This window comes from Mytilus edulis, chromosome 7 (assembly GCF_963676685.1).
Source record: "Mytilus edulis chromosome 7, xbMytEdul2.2, whole genome shotgun sequence".
Classification (NCBI taxonomy): Eukaryota; Metazoa; Mollusca; class Bivalvia; order Mytilida; family Mytilidae; genus Mytilus; species Mytilus edulis.
Window position 1 is genome coordinate 79,352,769 of NC_092350.1, and position 22,984 is coordinate 79,375,752.

Genomic DNA, 22,984 nt, shown 5'->3' on the forward strand with positions numbered 1-22,984 from the left:
TTTCACTGTTGTCTGTTCAATTCAACAAGCATCTCCTTATATTTCATGTTGAGCGTATCTAATAAAATCAATAAGTTTGTCAAAACGGATTTCAATCACAGGCACTTGTTCATTGGAAGACCCCCTATCAACGTATATTTACGGAAATATACGTTGATAGGGGGTCTTCAATGGATAGAAACAAGTGCCTGTGATTTCAATAAGAAAATTGATACAAAAATCGGACTTTCGAGAGCTCCGTAATCGTCACAATAATAAATTGATTCAATTTTGTAAGTTTATTATCAATTCAACAAGCATCTCCGTTTACTTCATGTTGAGCGTATTTAATAATATCAATATTAAAGTTAGTCAAAACGGATTTCAATATAAGAAAAAATGATATAAAAATCGGACTTTTGAGTGCTCCGTAATCAGCGGAATTTACAATAGAAGAACAGTTGCGATATTTGATAAAAACTTTTCTTCTCGATTTTTCATAAAGGTAAAGAATTAAATTATTATTTTACTTTTGATGGTCATTATTCTTGAAAAAAGATGTAATAGACTGGCAAGTCTTTGACATTTTCTTCTTGTCATTTCCGAGTTGGTCAATTTTTCTTTTTTTGCGTGTTGACCTTTTGGAATGATTTTTTTGTCGAGCCTGCAACTTTTGTTGCAGAAAGCTCGACATAGGGATAGTGATCCGGCGGCGGCTACGGCGGCGGCGTTAGCTAACTTCTTAAAAGGTTTATATTTTAGAAGGTGAAAGACCTGGATGCTTCATACTTTGTATATAGATGCCTCATGTTACGAAGTTTCCGTCAGTCACATGTCCAATGTCCTTGACCTCATTTTCATGGTTCAGTGACCACTTGAAAAAAAAGTTCAGAATTTTTGTAATGTTGAATTCTCTCTTATTATAAGTAATATGATAACTATATTTGGTATGTGCGTACCTTGCAAGGTCCTCATGCCCGTCAGACAGTTTTCACTTGACCTCGACCTCATTTCATGGATCAGTGAACAAGGTTAAGTTTTGGTGGTCAAGTCCATATCTCAGATACTATAAGCAATAGGGCTAGTATATTTGGTGTATGGAAGGACTGGAAGGTGTACATGTCCAACTGGCAGGTGTCATCTGACCTTGACCTCATTTTCATGGTTCAGTGGTTGTAGTTAAGTTTTTGTGTTTTGGTCTGTTTTTCTAATACTTCATGCAATAGGTCTACTATATTTGTTGTATGGAATGATTGTAAGTTGGACATGTCTAGCAGGCAGATGTCATCTGACCTTGACCTCATTTTCATGGTTCAGTGGTCAAAGTTAAGTTTTTAAGTTTTGGTCTTTTTATCTAATATTATATGCCAAAGGTCAACTATATTTGGTGTAGGGAAATATATTATGATCTATATGTCAGTCCCGCAGGTTTAATTTGACCATGACCTCAATTGCACGGTTCATTGCACAGTGTTAAGTTTTTGTGTTTTGGTCTATTTTTCGTAAACTATAAGTTATAGGTCAACTATATTTGTTGTATGGAAGCTTTGTTAGCTGTACATGTCTGCCTGGCATGGTTCATCTGACCTTGACCTCATTTTCATGGTTCATTGGTCTTTGTTTAGCTATCTTGGTTAATGTTAAGTTTATGTGACAGTTGTAATAAAGCATTATACTTAGGACTATCAACATAATATTAATGATTAGTAAAGAAGGCGAGACATTTCAGTGTGTGCACTCTTGTTTAAATGAACGTTATTTTAAAAGTAACAAATACAATAGAATTGAACACCATTCCGCCTTTCACATTTATTTTATAAATTCTATTTTGCATCGTCAGGTGTTAAAATAATCAATTCATTTAACTTCGATGTTTGGTGCTTCAGGACAAAGGGATTAGACAGGGTCGTAAATTTCACCTGATTAAGTAATTGACTCTAATCAAATAGGTGATTATATGTACAGGTAACAAGTGTGAACAATTTTAATCTGTTCTCTTGATGAAGTGTGTGTAAAAAGACCTCAACAAAATGGCGACGATATGAGGAAAACAGATCGTTTTTTAAACTTTTTTTCAAAATGGCACAGAGGGGCGCAGGGGCGCCTAAAAAAGGCAGAGGGGCGCAAAATTTCGGGGGCGGGGCGCGGTGCCCCTCCATTTCATGCTAGCTGGAACACTGATATGGACTTTGTTTTTTCACTTCTTTCTATATGTATGTGTCATTTCAGATTTTAAAGCCAATAGAAGATGCAAGAATATATGTTTTATGTTCAAAGATGGTATTTTTTTGTATTTTTTTTAGATGTTTACCCAGGTTTTGCGGAGAGAGTTTAACCCTGCTGTAACAAGTAACAGTGCACTGTCAGATATGTTTGAGAACCTCATTAGGGTAAGTAGGAATAAATATTGAACACTTTTAATCTTATATATAAGATCATGTGTTATAATTGTAGATGAGAAAAGGATCCACTACCAGGTACCATACAACTTGGGTATACTATACATGGTTGATTACGGTTTAGCAAGAAATTTAAACAGACTTCAATTTACCATAATTATAATTTTTTATCTAAGTTTTTTACGTTATTTGGCATGAGCACTAGTAACAAATTTTAATCTTAACATCCAAAATATGCTTGTGACCTAAGTAACAGTTTATAAGTTTCATAGTTATTGATAAATTTAGTAACCTTCAATTGTAATAAGAGTTTGGATTATGTCTTGTGGTCCAGACGACCTTAACAGGCCTTTTTATCTGAAGATTAGATACAGAACTCTAGAAACCATTACTAAGCTGTTTTTTTGTTTACAGAAAATTTGTTTCAAGTTGAGAAAAATGGCTCCCTGTTGTGTGTGTAATCTGGACTTTAACATAGACCTTCCAGAGGAAAATGAAATACAGGTATGAAATTATAAATTTAGATTATCTTAATAAGTAACAGTTTTATTTTAATTTTGAATATTTCTTAATCATTTAAACTACTGGTAAATTTGTCCCTAAGAGATGTTCAAACTCATTCAAATATGAGAACTAAAGATTGAGCTACATCAACTGCACAAAAAATTAACCCAGGTAACTTATAAAGGTGGTGCACCTCCAAAACAAATTATTCATGGTAATCTGTCACACAAATATTCAAAAACCACAAATAAAATCATGGTTACCATGGTGATCATAAAATTTTCCTTTGAAGAGGATGAATGTAGCTTTACCATTGAGAATCCTTGGATAAATTATTTCTTCTTCTCTTTAATCAGCATCTTTTATAGAAAATACCTGGAAATCTAAACATACATTTTCTACTGGGAGATCTATACTCCACATTCAGAGACTGCTGGAATGTTGCTTCATAGATATAGAAAGATTCAAGTGGAAATTTAAGTTAAGTTGTCAATGTCAGTTTCAATGTGATTAAAATTGTGTATTAGGTTAAACCATTTCAGATTAATTTAATTTGACTATATATATATATACATTCTTCCTTTATGATTTCAGATAAATTCAACAGGAGTGTGTATTGGTTTAACTGATGTTTGGACTATGTATTTTCCTTTATGATTTCAGATAAATTCAACAGGAGTGTGTATTGGTTTAACTGATGTTTGGACTATGTATTTTCCTTTATGATTTCAGATAAATTCAACAGGAGTGTGTATTGGTTTAATTGATGTTTGGACTATGTATTTTCCTTTATGATTTCAGATAAATTTAACAGGGGTGTGTATTGGTTTATCTGATGTTTGGACTATGTATTTTCCTTTATGATTTCAGATAAATTTAACAGGAGTGTGTATTGGTTTATCTGATGTTTGGACTATGTATTTTCCTTTATGATTTCAGATAAATTTAACAGGAGTGTGTATTGGTTTATCTGATGTTTGGACTATGTATTTTCCTTTATGATTTCAGATAAATTTAACAGGAGTGTGTATTGGTTTATCTGATGTTTGGACTATGTATTTTCCTTTATGATTTCAGATAAATTTAACAGGAGTGTGTATTGGTTTATCTGATGTTTGGACTATGTATTTTCCTTTATGATTTCAGATAAATTTAACAGGAGTGTGTATTGGTTTATCTGATGTTTCCACCAGAACTTCTTCTGTACTTGATTTACCTACAGTCAGCAAAAGTAGTTTGCTAAAAACAGGTTTGTTTATACAACACAAGTTTGAAAACTTGAATGTTTTCAAGTGATACACCTTTCAATACAATGTTTGATTGATTTTTCGTGATTAGACATAAATTGACAAGAAGTCTATACTTATTATGACACAGAACAATAATAGTCCAGTCAAACTAAGATTTACCCTCAAACTAATTGCAACAGATAATGTTTTAGTTCTTATCTATAGCATTATGCCCTTAATATACACAGAAAAAAGTCCCATAAAATCCAACTTGAGGAAAATTCAAAATCAGCATTTTTAATTTCCTATGGAAATTAACATTGGAAGGGGAGATAAGTCCTTAAAAATTAGTCTTTTTTGGTCAGTTTTTGGTTGATTTTCTGGAAATTTATGTAAAGTATGATACTTTGATGGGGTTATAAGTTGGTATTTGACTAAATTATATAATCTTCTGCTCATGAAATGTACAAAACCGAAGTGTTATGGGTAGTTTTTTTTTTTTGTGCATTTTTCGTTAAAGAAATTGCAGTGCAGATTTGAAGCTTTGTGACCATTTTGAAAAAATAATGTGAAAATTTGGTATTGTTTATATCTGTATATTATATATTTTCAGCATCTTACTTATCTAAAAAAAAAACTTAAAACCACAAGAAGAAGAATACATGCAGGGATCTCCATGGCCTGTTTAACGATGGCGCCCCGCCATCGTTCAAATGTCTTGCGCCATCGTCAAATGACTTGCACCATCGTTCAAATGTCTTGCGCCATCGTCAAATGACTTGCGCCATCGTTCAAAACTATGATCGTTTTTATAGCCTGATGCCATTTTTTTATCAATTATAATCAAATGCATGTAATCATGAATTGCATAACCTTCAGGCTTTCTTTATAGTATAATCCAGTTCTAACGCCTGAGGGATATCCGGATTAAGATCGCTAATCACTTGTACCTGAGCTTGTACAGGTAGATCAACAAAGCAGACAGGAGAATATTATCTGAAGACAGACGATTCATTTGTCGAATTATTTAATTAAGTTTCCGCAAATGCTTATGATAATTCAGATTAAATAAATAAATTAATAGTCCAGTTACAAAGTTTAACAAGTAGAACACGTGCTTTTATTTTGACTTACGCAATCAGCATCCCCCTTTTTAAGAAGTACAAAATAAGACGTAAAACAGTAATTATTATTTCATCGCAAATAACTCGAGTACAGCTGTATTGTAACGATAATATAAAATTACTTTAAAAGTTAAAAAGTAAAAACTTTTAATATTTTCTGTAAATAAATATTGTATCGTAATTCCGACTTCATTTCGTAGTTTACAATCAAATTGATACATCCGCGTTTCCGGTTTCTGTTCAGACTCGAAAGATGCATGTTGCATATAGCATCGATTTGCTAAATAAAGTCATTAAAAACCTTTTCATTTGACAACGTTTGCTTTACAAATATTTTAACCTTTTACATAACCTGTACGACTCGTTTTGTCGTTGCTGCAAACCAGCCATACCGGTAATGGGTTCATGAATTCTGAATTTGACAATGTCCGTGAAAAATAAGCTGCACATGAATTTTAACCCCCATTACAATTACTAAAAATAGCAAGAAAACTACATTGGGACCTTCGTGATAGCTATTGATCATTCTCGACTAAGGGAAAGAGAGTGGCATGAGGGCTTTGAAGGGTTACAAACGGCAATTATTGAAACTATATATACTTTTATATAGTATTTATAATGAAAATTCAAATAAATATAATTTAAATAAGTAATGAATTAGCATGTTCACCTATCCTTATGTGGAGGGATGAAATACTTTCGATCGGCTACACGGTACGGCGTAGATACGGTTTATGATGATGAAAGTTCCTCTATCGTTCAATTTTCATCCATGGAGATCTCTGTACATGCCTTATTATTTTTATTAAATTTGAGGTTCTTTACCTTGACATGTTGGAAAATTCAATAAATGATCAACTAATGAATTAAGAAATCTAGATTATAGCTTGATAAAAGATATGAAAACACCTTTAGAGTTGTTTTTTATACTCTAAAGACTGCTAAAAAATCAAGAATCAATACATTCTGATGAATAGAAGCGGTAAAGTTATAATTTTGTTTCAACTTTTATTGATATTTCTGCCTTGTTTGCAAGAGTTATCTCCCTTTTCAATGCTAATCTCCATAGAAATTTTAAATGGTGATTTTTTTTAGTCTTCCTCAAGTAAGATTTTGTGGGACTTTTTTCTGTGTAAATTTGGGGTATAATGGCCTGATTAGAACTTAAAAATCTTCTGTTCTGCAATTACTTTCAGGTTAGGGTCAAATTTTGCTAGATTGACTGGACTATAAAAGTTAACATGTGTGTGTTCTCAAAAAAAGCTCAAAGCCTAGTTATACTATAAAACTTCTAAATTTTAGTAAAATTGTTGCAAACTTTAGATGTATAAAAGTTTCTTTTTTATTTTCCAATTTAGTTGTATTTTGCAGTGATTGGTTAAATTCACTAATATGACTCCATTTTCTTACAGCTGTGAGTGAAACCAGTAAAGGAAGTGAACAAGAGGACATGATGTTCCAGATGGAAGAGTTGTCAGACAGTTCATCGTGTAGTATACAGGGGCTCTTAAAGGGTAAATATTACTATTGTCAGCAACAAATTATATATTCTTGATCAGGTGAATTGGCCCTTGACTATTGATTTCCAGGCCCAATACAACTAACCTTGAATCTATAACAGGGCCAGTATAGAAACAGCCAGTTAATATCACTTTTAATATTAGATAGATGTTAAAACATCTATAAATTATTAGTGTGTTTTTTGTCAAAAAGTTATTTAATCAAAATAGTTTTCTAAGTATTTTACAAAACAGTTTGAGAAAAAAAGAATTGTAAATATTGTTTGCTTCTTTTAGGACCAAAACAGACAAAATCAGAACAAACAAGACTTTTTCCTGTGGTAAGATAGTTCACTCTTATTAATTAAAATGGTATTAATGTATATAATTTAAAAAAAGTAGATGTGGTATGATTGGCAATGAGACAACTGTCCTTAAGAGACAAAAATGTCACAGACATTAACAACTATAGGTCACTGTACGGCCTTCAACAATGAGCAAAGCCCATACCGCATAGTAAGCTATAAAAGGCCCTGATATGACAATGTAAAACAATTCAAAAGAGAAAACTAACTGCCTTAAACAAATATGTAACACATAAACAAATGACAACCACTGAATTACAGGCTCCTCACTTGGGACAGGCACATTCATAAATAATGTTTGTATATTAATAGATTTGAATATTATTAAAGTACTTGTCTTTTTAAGAATCTGATTAATGTCTTTTGTTTTTGCATGTTTTGTAATCTGAGAAATCTCCAGATAACTTTTTGTCAGAACTATAGCACATTACACTCTCCAGATAACTTTTTGTCAGAACTATAGCACATTACAGAATTATCTCCCCTTAATTGATAATTTCTAGTGCATTTTAACCAAATTATATCTTGTAATACTAGATTAGGAAAAAGAAACCAATGTTTTATTTGTATCATTATACATTTAGAACTTTGATTAGTGTAAAAGAGGGACGAAAGATACCAAAGGGACAGTCAAACTCATAAATCTAAAACAAACTGACAACGCCATGGCTAAAAATGAAAAAGACAAACAGAAAAACAATAGTACATATGACACAACATAGAAAACTAAAGAATAAACAACACGAACCCCACCAAAAACTAGGGGTGATCTCAGGTGCTCCGGAAGGGTAAGCAGATTCTGCTCCACATGTGGCACCCGTCATGTTGCTTATGTGATTACAAATCCGGTAAATAGTCTAAATCGGTAGGTCACATTCATGAAAGGGAAGGGGATTGTAGTTACGACGTAAGGAACATATCCGATATCATTTGTGAAACGGTTATTCCATAACGGTCAACCAACTCGTGATGGCGTCCGTAAAATTTACAAAGGGATGATTTCAACTTTACCATTTGGAACTCTTGGTTTAACAGCTTCCTTGTGTAAACGTGTAAACTGGGGTGTAATTATAAACCAACACCAAAGGGTGTGTCATAATTTATGTGCAACTTCCTAGGTCAAAGGTCAAGGTCAAAAACTTTGGTTTCAGTTGACAACCCCATGTCCTATGGTAAAGATCGTGTCCGCTCTATATCTTGAGAACCGTTATCATTTCAAAGTTTATACTTGACATGTTTATAAACCAACACCAAAGGGTGTGTCATAATTTATTTACAACTTCCTAGGTCAAAGGTCAAGGTCAAAAACTTTGATTTCAGTTGACAAACCCATGTCCTATGGTAAAGATACAATTTTTTAATGCACATTATTCACAGCGGGGCCCACAGAGATGGCTCCCATCTCAATGATATCTAGTTAGTTATGTTTTCATCACTGTCTGATTATTTATGCAGATTTACACTTACCGTAATTGGTCATTGCTAAGAATCTTCTGTGCAAAATAGTTAAACCATAAAAGTATGATTCATTGGTACCTATTAAGATATATGAATCAGTCCCAGTGTTTATGAATAAAAGCCAAAATAAATGAATGAGATTGGTGTATAAAAAAAACCAAGAAGGATGCATGCAGCTGCAGATCATTTCAAATTTTAAAACTGACTTTGGAAATAATTCCAGCAAAAACATAGACAAGTATTTCAAATAGTTGGGATAATTTGACACATCCATTTACTGATGATTTACAGGTATTTCCAAAACATCGAGTGGGTATTGAATTGACACCTCTGCCATATATTCCTAGAGGTAGAATTGAAAGATACTTAGGGCACTATAACTTCTTCTTTATCAGAGAAACTGGTTCCCTTAGAGAGGTATGTAGCAACTTTGTATTGTAGAGAAATGTCATTTCTAAATAAACAGGGGGAGAATAATAGATTTTTTTTTATCTAAGGGCGGCTTTAATAAAAATGAATATTCTGTATGTGTATTTTTACAATGAACCTATGTTAAGATTTTGTTTGACTTTTACACCTTCTTTCTATTCACCAATACTTCGAATAAGAGCAAGGGTATGCTAAGCATGAGAATAAGCACAGCTTCTCTCAATATAATTGTTTGATTTTAAACTTTTTGATTAGTTGCTTTGTATTGTATTTTAGATTGGTGGCCTTGGTGGATTCATGCAAAGCTTTATAGCTGAAGTGCTAGCCAATGTCAGAGCCACAGTGGCAGGATTGGGTGGCAATGGTATGGTGGCATATAGGATGACAGAATGTGTCCTGATGTGTAATCCACATAAAAATCAGGTAAACATTTGAAGTAGTCCAATATTTTTTTGTCAAAGGATCTAATAAAATGCATTTTTGGGGAAAGACGGCTTCAAGCCGTCAATCCCCTATGGGGTTGACCAGAGTGACATTCCCTCACATCATTCATTTTGTTTTTATAGTGTGGAAAACCCCCCAACAAATCTTACTGAAATTGATGAGAGGGAGACACACAAATGAATAGTTTGACTTTAAACACTTTTTTACATATTTCCCCTCTGTTTCTCGCGAAATTATCACATTTTGAGCTCTCCTTTAAACTATTTACGTTTCTTTTACAATCCGGAAAAATCAGTATGACGAGATATTCAGAATTCTAAATATATCCAACCTACATTGTATTTTATAGTGACGTCATTGTTGGAATGCCACACTATGCAGAAGCAGGGATATCCTTCACTGGTTATTTAAATCATTATCAGAGATCGTGTACTAATTAAAAATTGGTATTTGTTAAATGTTTGCTAAATGTTTTAAATTGTAATGTTTGCTGTAGATGATTCAAACATCAACATGCAATACTTTAATTTGTAGGTCAACAACTTTCAAAGTAAACACAGATCGTGGGGATACATGAGATAGGGGAGAGAAACGATTTTTATGCCCCACCTACGATAGTAGAGGGGCATTATGTTTTCTGGTCTGTGCGTCCGTTCGTTCGTTCGTTCGTCCGTCTGTCCCGCTTCAGGTTAAAGTTTTTGGTCGAGGTAGTTTTTGATGAAGTTGAAGTCCAATCGACTTCAAACTTGGTACACATGTTCCCTATGATATGATCTTTCTAATTTTAATGCCAAATTAGAGATTTTACCCCAATTTCACAGTCCACTGAACATAGAAAATGATAGTGCGAGTGGGGCATTCGTGTACTGAGGACACATTCTTGTTTTCATTTTTTTCTGTTAAATTCTGTTTTGAGAATCTTCCTCCAATTCAGGAGCACGTCAATTGATTAGTAATTATCCACTTAAATAAAAGTTAATGTATCTGAACACTTAAAATGTGACATTTCATTTGATATATGATTAGTAGTCTTCCATTTAAACTAAATCTTTGTGTACCAACATAATCATTGTAATGGTAAAAATAAATTGAATTACATTGAAAATGTTGCATTTTGTTGTGTTTACCTATTTATTCATGAAATTTAGAAATATTTCAAAATGTAGGATTTGGAAACAAGCTTCATACAGTTTACATCAATCATATTGTTTTTTATTAGTACCTGTATCCCTGTGATGAGAGTTGTAACTGGGAACTTTATCAATGGAAATCTAAAACTGAATAGATTTTTCAGTCCAAACTTTCCAAAGAAAAAACTTTAAAATCTTAGAGTACTGTCAAAAAAAAAATGGAAAATGGCCCTAGCCTGCAGTTCAGTGGTACACAATTAGATTTCCTAAAATATTGTAGTTGTTGTTAAATGACAGAATTCAGTTGAATTTTAGATAATTAACTATCAACTTTAATCGAATGTTTAGATTTAGAAGATGCAGATCTCTTCCATTGGTCCAAATTGGATCCTAAACTAAGGAAAGGAAATTACATTAAACAACAATTGATTTCAATATTGTCAACCTTTCTGCATGTTCTAGCTGTTCTTTTTTTCATTCTTTTTATGAAGACTATCAAAAGATAGCCCCCCCCCAAAAAAATGAATAGAAAAAAGGGCCGTCTTTCCCCTCAGAGCTATTCAGCTCTTTGATTTTTTTCTTTCAGTCTATTGCTTATAACAGATTTATTATTACAATTATAACATATAAAGCCTGGCTGCAGACATTTGAACAATATTATTATATTACACAAACTGTTTTTATTGTTATCAGTAGGTATAGAAAAACTAACACAAAGCTGACAAAATATTTTTTTGCTACATGCAGTTTTAGAGTTTATGTATCTTCTCTTTTGAAAGCCATTGCACTTAATAAGATGGAAGAACAACTATTGAAATATGTTTGAATTATGTAACAAGCAACTTTCCTCTCCTCTTCTTGTTCATAGAAAAATTCATTGCAGCCTAAATTTTGTACCCTAAATATGTTTATGTCTTCATAAGACCGGGTTGGTAAAACAGTTGGTCAAATCAAATAAAAAGTGGTAGAGCTCAAGAGGCTGAAACTCTGTGAAATACAGCAAAAGCTTAGAAAATTGTTAAAAACTATTTACTTTTTATTGTATTGTAGGCTCAGTGTTTAATCAACATAAGGGGAGATACAGTCAGTTTTAGTTATGACAGTGAAATTTACCAAGTGTCATCTGAACCGTCAAGAAAAAACAGTGACTCACCAATTATCATTAATACAGAAAGGATAAACAGCTGATTGTCATGTAACTTAATATGTGATTGTCTTGTGACTTATTATTATGTTATTATCATGTGATTTGTGTGATTGTCATATGACTTATGTGACTGTCATGTGACTTATGTGATTGTCATGTGACATATGTGATCGTCACATGTGATATTTGTAATCAGAACAGCTCAAAAATGAAAATAAACACCAAACATATTTTATATGCTGTTAAATGAATGTAAATTTTGTATATTTCAATGTGCAGACGTATGTTTTGTAATTACCTTAATAAGATATGATTGTGATTGAGACCAAAAGTCCACCTATATATAAGGGATTGGAGTTTACTTTGATCATTATTTTGTAAATTATGACTTAGAAAACATGTGTGACTAGCTGTTAATCAGAGACTTCCTATATATTTTGATGTTACCAGAATTAAGAGGTGTAAATTTATTGCAGACCTGCCAACTATCCCGATTTTCACGGTATCATCCCGATTTTTATCCCTCAACCCGAATCCCGATATTGGGATTGTAAAATTAGTCAAAATCCTGATTTTCACCAACTTTACCTGAAAAAATTGTTGTTTACCGATTTTAAAGTTTTTCTGATCAATTTAAAAAATCTATAATTTTACCTGGGGACATATTATGACAAGTTAACGACCCTACGCTAATTAACAGTCACAACAGGTGTCATAATTACTGGTTCAATGTATGTAATCAGATTACCTAATGGGTCGTAACAGTCCTCAAAATTAATTTGTATACACAAATTTGGTCAAACAGCCTTTCAATTTTAATCAATTTCATATCATACCAGCACAATTTGCAACATTTGCCGTAGTTCCACAACAAAATCATAATTAATTGAAAGTAGAGAACTGTAATGAACTCTCAAGAAAACATCGTTTATCTTGAAATCCGTTTAATTTTTGAAACCAGACAACGAATGTTTGTTGATTTAAAATCCACGCCATTTTGTATTCTCTTCTACTGTGTTACTGAATAAGCCTCCGCCGGTAAGAGCACCTCTGAATACAAAGAAAGATAACTCAAATTATCATAAGTACCATAAGTAAGAGTAAATCAAAATCTGTCTTCATCCTTCTAACTTTAGGGCATGTAGTTTTAGGTCTTTTGAGTCAAGGTTCATAGATAAAAAGGTCTTATCTTAGAGGGGAAAAAGGGGGGTGGGTCTCTACTTTGAATCCTTTATTTTTAATGCCATTTTTCTCTATTCTTCTGTTATTTTGTCAATTTTATAATTTGATAGTACAAGAATCATGCAAATAAAAGAAATAAAGGCCTACAAGCTCATCATTATTTTACCAAAAGAAAAAAGAAGAGAACTTAAGACTTTTTTAGAAGAAAAAAAAATGCACACAGAAAAGTCGCTAAAATTGTTACCCTTAAAAATCTGGTCACGTGCTAAATCCCCCATGGAGATTTTTAAAAGTTGGCTGGTCTGTTATTGCCATTATTCTTAAGTCGAAAACCAAAAGTGTCCATAAATAGACTTGTTTTATTCATTATCACAAGTTTATCTTTGCAATATTGAGAATGGGAATGGGGGGTATGTCAAAGAGACAATAACCCAACCAAAGAGCAGAAAACAGGGGGTCACTAATGGGTCAACTATAACATGTTAATTGGCTTTTTTCCTGGTTTTTGTCTTGAAAGTTAAAATATTGGGTATATATCAATGTCAGAAACCCAACGATACAAATAACCAAAAGACATGTATAGGTCATAGTTATAATATAATATATGATAATAATTCTGTTGTCAAAATTACATGAAATATATTTAAAGTTGCATTGCAATTTTGTGTTGTTTCTAGTCAATTACTAATGTAATGAACCCTATGAGACTATTGAAACAAATGTTTTTTTCCAGTTTCATGAAAACCAAATGTATATTAGTTATACTAATTCAAAACTCTACTAAAATATGAGGCAAATTAATTTATATAAATAAGATGTGGTGCGAGTGCCAATGAGACAACTCTCCTTCCAAGTCACAATGTATTAAAAATTTGTGAATTACCATTGTAATGAATATCATTTTTATACGCCTGTCAAAATTTTGACGGGACGTATTATGGTATACAAATGTCCGGTGTCCGTCCGTCTGTCTGTCTGTCCGGCTGTCCGGCGTAAACATGTGGCACCGTAACTTGAGAACGACTTATCCAAATTTTATGAAACCTAATATAGTTGTTTCTTATGATGGTCAAATGATCTGTATACTTTTTGGTGATAATAAGATTTAAACTTTTTGAGTTACAGCACTTTGTAACTAAAACAGGGGGGTGTTTTTTTCACATGTCGCACTGTATCTCAAAAACGTTTCTTGATTATTGCTTAAAACTTTACACACTTCTTAGTTATATTAATCTTAATATCTGTATACTTTTTGGTGATGATTCAAAATTTCATTTTTGAGTTTTTGAGTATTTTGTAAAAAAGGGGGAGGTTTTTTTTTACATGTCACGCCGTATCTCAAAAACGATTTATGATTATTGCTTAAAACTTTACACATTTTTTTGTTATATTAATCTAAAGATCTGTATACTTTTTGGTGATGATTCAAAATTTCATTTTTGAGTTATTGAGTATTTTGTAAAAAAGGGGAGGGGTTTTTTACATGTCATGCCGTATCTCAAAAACGATTTATGATTATTGCTTAAAACTTTACACACTTCTTCGTTATATTAATCTAAAGATCTGTATACTTTTTGGTGATGACTCAAAATTTTACTTTTGAGTAATTGAGTTTTTTGTAAAAAAGGGGAGGTTTTTTTTTTACATGTCGCGCCGTATTTCAAAAACAATTTATGATTATTGCTTGAAACTGTACACACTTCTTTGTTATACTAATTTAAAGATCTGTATACTTTTTGGTTTGATTCAAAATTTTATTTTAGTGATATTTGTAAAAAAAAAAAACAGGGTGGGGGGGTTTCACATGTCCCGCCGTGTCTCAAAAACTATAAATGGTTATTGCTTAAAACTTCCTCAGAAACTATTTATGATTATTGCATAAAACTTCCACACAAGACGTCGGGCGTATCATGCGCTCATGGCGCAGCTGTTTATTTGTTATCTAGTCAATATTAATGTTTTGACATTATTCAGAAAAGCCTTCCCCTAGATTTTTATCTACTATTTACATATACATTATTTTTCTTTTCATGGCAAAGTAACTTGTCATGGTTGTGTTCTGTTTTACTGCCGATTGACATGTGTTGTGTTATGTGTAATTATCCTTTGTAAATAGATTTATCTATATGTGTAGCAATTGTTGCATGCCTTTATGTATAAAATATGCAGAAGTTACAAACAATTTCATACATAAAGGCAAAGTTATGATTCAGACAATAAACCAAGCATAATAGACTTGATCTTCATTAATGCACATCACTAAAAACAACAATTTGTTTCAATTTTTTTTAAGTGCAACATTTTTTCTGGAAATCTACTGTAAGATAAGCTTTTATAAGCTGATAGCTAGAAAATACATTTCTTAAATTACAATAGAATACATATGTTATCGTTTGAGTTTGTATTGCATCTACCCTGCCTTTAATTGTAGAGCTAATTTTCTCTATTTTCACATTTCCCAACAAATTGTGAAAAAAATTGTTCTCCTCACTGGCAAATGATTGGTCAAAATTTAACTACCGGTATGACATCATTTTTTTTCCTGAATTTCCTCACGTGACAATTGATATTTAAAAAAAGATGACCATGCCTGATGACATCACTTATATAGAACACAACTTTCTAAAAATCATTAGAGAAACAGATTCTACCACTCTAACTCTTGTATTACAATATTTCTCCACTCACAACAGTTAGATTTTGATTAACTCAGCAAGCCTCACGCTTTAAATATTAAAATTTTGCTGTTGAGAGTGGAGAAATATAGACGTATTTACATTTGTATGCAAATTTGTCGGCCATTACATATAATCACACAGGTTCCTGTAAACTTTGACATCATAATTCAAAACATTTGACGTCATAACTAAAAAGTGATTGTTGCTTGACATCAAAAGGTTATTCGGAGGTGATATAAGGTCATTCGGAGGCAAAATACATCTTTATACCAAATGTGTAAATAAGTTTATTGAATACACTTGTTGAGTGGTGGAATCTATATTTCTTTTCTGTTCATCAATCTGTTCTTTGTTGCTGCCAAGCCTTTGACTTTTGTCGAAAAAGCGAGACAGAGATACTACATTCTGTCGTCTGTGGCGTCCACAAATATTCACTCTGTGGTTAAAGTTTTTTTAAATTTTAATAATTTTCTGAAACTATCATGGATTTCTACCAAACACAACAGAAACTTGTTTTGTGATCAAAAGCGAGTATCTACGGTAGTGTCTAAAAGGAAATTTTGTAAAAATATATTTTATGTTTTTTTGTATGTTACTTATAAATTGGCTTTTTCTTCCAGTTAACATAACTTACAGTCTGCAGTTGTAGTTATTAAAACATTTGTTAGATTCATAAAGTAGTTGAGACACTGGGTTCTGCAGAACCCTTACAATTTTTTTCAGGTAATAGTTATAGTTCAAGTTATTTTACCATGAAGTTGTGCTCACATGAACTAGAAATTCAATACACATGTTCGTTTTGATATAAGTTTTAAAATAAATTTGACCAAGACTTTGCAGATTTTCAAACATGGATTGTTTGAGCAGGGCATATCTTTTATTTATATTCCACAGAAACATACAATTTAGATATCAGACGGCATTATTTTAATTTTTACACATGTTTTGTTACATGTAATACTCAGTTGTTATGTTATCTGAATATTCATTATTTTTATATAAGTTTATAATTAGAACTACTGTATGATATGAATACAATAAAAGTTAATTTCAATACACTATTGTGTCTCAGTTCATGCATTCCCTTATTAAATAGATAAATTTATTATTTGGCTTTGAGCTAGCTGTCAGTAATTGTGAGTACTCTCAGATCTGTACCTTGTGTGTTTTGTTGTTAAGGATGTACAAATACCCTGTCATATCTGTCAGTGTTGTTATGTCCCTGCCATATTGGAAGGGGCATTAAGTTTAAACCTTGTCCAGCTGTAGGTACGTCCTAAAATTGGTTTCCTTTCTCTAATTTTAGTTACCTCAACCAAATGTTATGAAACTTATACACAATGCTTTTAACCACAAAAACACAGATCAAGTTGGAATTTTGGTGGTGTCACTTTACCGTTCTAGAATTATGCCCCTTTCTGTTCTCTAACTTAAGTTTGCCTCAACCAAATTTTATTAAACTTATACACAATGCTTATTACCACAATACACAGATCTAGTTTGAATTTTGGTGCATATATATGGCTTGTATCATATTTTCCCTCCGGTTTATATGATCCGTTCATCCTATTGACTCTTAAAATTCAAGAGTCTATTCATAAAATTAGTATGTTTTAATAGGGAATAAATTGAGGAATCAAAATAGCAAAACAAATTTAGGGGTCAATGTGCTTGTTTTCGAGATATTAGCCATTGGAATTTTGGCAGGAAAATGTTCTCTCTTGATTTTACATAGCTTTATCATTGACCAGTTAAAGTTCTCAAATACTATTAAAAAATAGATAAAATTTTATAAGACTTTTACAAATGACTTATAATTATACATGTAAAAGATTTATAAAAAGAAAAATGGGGGTTCATGGGAAATTTTTTTAAGGCATTCAAATGGATAAAAGCAGAGGATTTCAAAAATCTGACAAAAATTCCAAAACATGACAACTGTTTTCTGTTTAGAATTAAAGTTATATTAAACTCCATTTTGTTACGTCTTGTGATCAATTTTTTTTTTGCAATCCCTAATGGCAGTCAGCAGGGTTAAAGAACATCAGTTGTTCGACCTGTTAGTCTAATGCGTTTTGTTTAAATATACCTTTTCACTTTTTTGGTCTTTTGGAAAATGTTGTTTGTGCTGTATTTAACCCTTCTACAACGAAATTTGTTTTACATGCACACGTATAAAAATTCCGGTTTTTATCCAACGCAATCATAGGTTTGAACGTAGTTTTCAGTTTAGACTTGTATATATATAGTCACTTTTACTATTCTGGAGTTGTGCCCTTTACAAATAGGAAATTTTCAAAATTTTGATTTTTTTCTAAGAATATCAATCAAGCAATTATTAAAATCTTCCTATGTCCATGATTATAGTTGAATCAACTACAATCAATGCTTATTACAGTGCAATGTTTAATTTTTCCTTCGACTGATAAATTAAAGCAATTTTGACCTTTCAGTGCTCACATGCACTTTGATTAACTTTATATATGTAAGAGGGGGCATCATCTGTGTCCCATGGTTAGATATGTTATGCTACTGCTGTAACAGAGGGGGTATTAAGTTTGTATGTATGTATGTCTTCATGTCCCAAAATTGGTTTCCATTCTCTTACTTTAGTTTGTTTGAATCTTATACACAATGCTTAATACCACAAATGGTCATTTGAATCTTTGTTTGAATTAATATTGTTTTTTTAATGCCCAGTAGCAAACATTTCATGAATATTGAGGACAAGAAGTTGCTTCAGAAATAGTGTTAGAAATATTAAGTTTTACACATTTTAAAATTTCTCAACATTTGTTAAAAGGATGTTTTTTAAGTATTTAAATTGTACAAATTGTATTTTGTTCTGATAAAATTATATCTTTTGCTCTAAATTAACACATAAGATTCTGATAATGTGTATATATGTAACAGTAAATAGTTGGAATTAGGAATTACACGTAATTACTAAACAATTAAGTAAATAACTTTAATTACTAATCAATTTAATAATTGTCTCGCTTGACAGAGTCAAAAAGAGAGACATAGGTATGCTGTATCCAGCATCGTCGACAACGACGGCGACATCAACAATGTATTAGTTTGTGATGAGGTCTAGTTTATTGTGAACCACAAGTGGTAGGTCAAAGATATTTGGTATGCAGTTGTATTAGTATTGGCAAATCTCATTACCATGGGGATCATTTGGCCCACTCCCTCAATTATGGTCTATTGACTTTGAAAATCTGCTTATTTTTCATGTATTAGTTTGTGATTAGGTCTAGTTTATGGTGAACCACTAGTGGTAGGTCAAAGATATTTGGTATGCAGTTGTATTAGTATTGGCACATCTCATTACCATGGGGATTACTTGGCCCCGCCCCGTTAGTTATGGTTTATTGACTGAAAATTTTCTTAGTTTTCATGTATTAGTTTGTGATTAGGTCAGTTTATGGGGAACCACTAGTGGTAAGTTAATGATAATTGGTATGCAATTGTATAAGCATTGGCATATCTCATTTCCATGGGATTATTTGGGCCCTGCCCCCTCAGTCATGGTCAATTGACTTTGAAACTTTTGCTTAGTTTTTATACAACCGCAAAAATTGAAAATTTTTGGTCAGATATTGGTATCACAGCGTTGTCGTTGTCCGTCGGTGTCGTCGGCGTCCAAAGACTTTTTGTTTTCACACTATAACTTTAGTATAAGTGAATAGAAATCTATGAAATTTAAACACAAGGTTTATGACCATAAAAGGAAGGTTTGGGATTGATTTTGGAAGTTTTGGTCCCAACAGTTTTGGAATTAGGGGGCCAAAAAGAGCCCAAATAAGCATTTTCTTGGTTTTAGCACTATAACTTTAGTTTAAGTAAATAGAAATCTATGAAATTTTGACACAAGGTTTATGGCCACTAAAGGAAGGTTGGGATTGATTTTGGGAGTTTTGGTCACAACAGTTCAGGAATAAGGGGCCAAAAACTGTCCCAAATAAGCATTTTTCTTGGTTTTTGCACAATAACTTTAGTATAAGGAAATAGAAATCTATGAAATTTTAACACAAGGCTTATGACCATAAAGGAAGGTTGGGATTGATTTTGGGAGTTTTTATCCCAACAGTTTAGGAATAAGGGGCCCAAAGGGTCCAAAATTTAACTTTGTTTGAATTCATCAAAAATTGAATACTTGGGGTTCTTTGATATGTCGAATCTAACTGTGTATGTAGATTCTTAATTTTTGGTCCCATTTTCAAATTGGTCTACATTAAGGTCCAAAGGGTCCAAAATTAAACTAAGTTTGATTTTTACAAAAAAATGAATTCTTGGGGTTCTTTGATATGCTGAATCTAAACATGTACTTAGATTTTTTATTATGGGCCCAGTTTTCAAGTTGGTCCAAATCGTGGTCCAAAATAAACTTTGTTTGATATCAACAAAAATTGAATCCTTGGGGTTCTTTGATATGCTGAATCTAAACCTGTATTTGGATTTTTGATTATAGGCCCAGTTTTCAAGTTGGTCCAAATTGCGGTCCAATATTAAACTTTGTTTGATTTCAAAAAAAATTATATATATGGGGTTCTTTGATATATGCTTAGTCTAACCGTGTATTTAGATTTTTGATGTTTGGGCCTGGTTATCAGATTGGTCCACATTGAGGTCTAAAGGGTCCAAAATTGATCTTTATTTTATTTCATCAAAAATTGAATTCTTGGGGTTCTTTGATATGCTGAATCTAACCATGTATTTAGATTTTTGATTATTGGCCCAATTTTCAAGTTGGTCCAAATCGGGGATCAAAATTAATCTTTGTTTGATTTCAACAAAAATTGAATATATGGGGTTCTTCAATATGCTGAATCTAACCATGTATTTAGATTTTTAATATTTGGGCCCGGTTATCAAATTGGTTCATATTGAGGTTAAAGGGTCTAAAATTGAACATTATTTGATTTCATCAAAAATTGAATTCTTGGAGTGCTATGATATGCTGAATCTAACCATGTATTTAGATTTTGGATATTGGACCATAATAGGTAAATGTCCAATTCAAAATTTTTAAGTTTAAGTTCTTGGACCACAGTCATTATGTGTCAGAAACCTGTGTTGTGTCAACTATTTAATCACAATCCAAATTCAGAGCTGTATCAAGCTTGAATGTTGTGTCCATACTTGCCCCAATGTTCAGGGTTCAACCTCTGCGGTCGTATAAAGCTGCGCCCTGCGGAGCATCTGGTTATGTATTAGTTTGTGATTAGGTCAGTTTATGGGATACCACTAGTGGTAGGTCAATGATATTTGGTATGCTGTTGTATTAGCATTGGCACATCTCATTACCGTGGATATTTTTGGACTCCGACCCTTCAGTTATGGTTTATTGACTTTGAAAATTTGCTTAGTTTACACGTATAAGTTTGTGTAAAGGTTTGTTTAAAAGGAACTACTTATGATAAGTCAATGGTATTTGGTATGTGTTGTATTAGCATAAGCACATCTCATTTCCATGGTGAATTTTTAGCCATGTTCCCTCAGTCAGTTAATTGACTTTGAATATTTGCAAGTCTTACATGTTTAATAAATAAAGGCAACAGTAGTATACCGCTGTTCAAAACTCATAAATCCATGGACAAAAAACAAAATCGGGATAACAAACTAAAACCGAGGGAAACGCATTAAATATAAGAGGAGAACAACGACATAACACTAAAATGTAACACACATAGACAAAATCCCACGAGAATAACAAATAAAACATATATATATATAACATCAAAACCAAATACATGAATTTGGGATAGACAAGTACCGTGACACGTCTTATCGCAATGTGAATTTACACTCAAAAATAAGAGAAAACAAACGACACAACGTTATAATGTAATACACACAGAAACGAACTATAATATAACAATGACCATATTCCTGACTTGGTACAGGGCATTTTTAAAGGAAAAAATGGTGGGTTGAACCTGGTTTTGTGGCATGCCAAACCTCGCACTTTTATGGTCATATGAAATATAACATCAAAATGACAACACAGGACTACAATATAAATAAATTGGAGAACACAATTGACAAAGAATCACAGAATTGAACAGCATCGAGGACCAAAAGATCAAAAAGGTTGTGCCAAAAACGGCAAGGGTTTTCTGTTAAGTTACCAGAAAATCCCTATAATTTAGAGTAATTTATACTTTTGCAAACAGTAAATTTAATAAAATGAATATACAAAAGATGTACATGATAAAGCTGAAGTATTAACTAATTACAGGAAACAACTGAAATACATTTACATAACCAGACATTTGAAACACAAAAGTAGACACATCCGAATACGTTTAAACCTCTACGCCAAGTGACGTCCTATTTGAAACTGAAAAATGACGAAAAAATGACGTCATTTGAATTAGTAAAACAGAGCATCAAAAAATGAAAAATGACGTCACATAAGAATGAATAAGATAGAATTAGCTCATTTAATTTAATGATCTTGATATTTCATATTTTAGTTAAAATCTCCATCATGTATCCTTTGCAATATCAATCAGATTAACTTGCCCTATGACATTAGTAAAATTCCATTGACAAAACAGTTAAAACTATAAAAAATGATGGTTTTTACATTTACATTTTCATATTTCTGTGCTTCTCTTTTTTATGAGATTTTTAAGACCTCTCTATTCAAGCTTATACACCTGCAACAAAATTGTATTTTGTAAGGTGTTCATATGTATCAACTAAACCATCTGCCCTCTTTTACCACAGCCTTTATTTAAACAGGACTGTTAAATAGCATGTTTAGGTTGAATAATTTGAAATACAACAGAAATGTCAAGAAAACTATTACTTACTTACCTTGTAATTGTAATCATCTCAATGTTTTTTTGTCATTTTCAAACAAAAATTTAAATCTGCGGATTATAATGTTAAGCTCTTCTTTGGCATTTAGACTCAAACACATTTGACATTGTACAATTTGAACAACTTTTAAGTTTAGATTAAAATTGAGAATGGAAATGGGGAATGTGCCAAAGAGACAACAACCCGACCATAGAGAAGACAACAGCAGAAGGTCACCAACTGGTCTTCAATGTAACGAGAAATTCCCGCACCCAGAAGCGTCCTTCAGCTGGCCCCTAAACAAATATATACTAGTTTATGTTTACAGTTGTTTTTACCTGTATAAAAATGATCTTTTTGTGGAACGAATCAGTCAACCAAATGTTTCATCCCTTTCGTTATAATTTCAAAGTTGACATTCTGAATAGATGCGTAACCCACCTCCATCTTAAGGGTTTAATTGAAGGTCACATAGAATAAGGATTCATTGAGGTTGATTTATTCCCTTGCAACCAATTAACACTTCAGTCATGTTTCTTAGCTTATTTTGACAAAATTGAACCAAATTGGCTGCTAAAAGCGATTTATAATTTCACTACAT

General features: G+C 32.2%; 1 protein-coding gene across 2 annotated transcripts in view; it reads left to right on the forward strand.

Annotated features, from left to right (window-relative positions):
- LOC139482291 (C2 domain-containing protein 5-like) overlaps positions 1-11,933 on the forward strand; it is an 88,418-nt gene extending 76,485 nt beyond the window's left edge. For both annotated transcript variants that reach the window (XM_071266089.1, XM_071266090.1), the window contains exons 24-31: positions 2,283-2,369; positions 2,793-2,882; positions 4,029-4,131; positions 6,648-6,749; positions 7,032-7,075; positions 8,849-8,974; positions 9,263-9,409; positions 11,611-11,933. In XM_071266089.1, the coding sequence (XP_071122190.1) occupies positions 2,283-2,369; positions 2,793-2,882; positions 4,029-4,131; positions 6,648-6,749; positions 7,032-7,075; positions 8,849-8,974; positions 9,263-9,409; positions 11,611-11,748 (837 nt within the window). In that variant the 3' untranslated portion in view covers positions 11,749-11,933. The remainder of the gene's footprint in view (positions 1-2,282; positions 2,370-2,792; positions 2,883-4,028; positions 4,132-6,647; positions 6,750-7,031; positions 7,076-8,848; positions 8,975-9,262; positions 9,410-11,610) is intronic.
- The last annotated feature ends 11,051 nt before the right edge of the window (positions 11,934-22,984 follow it).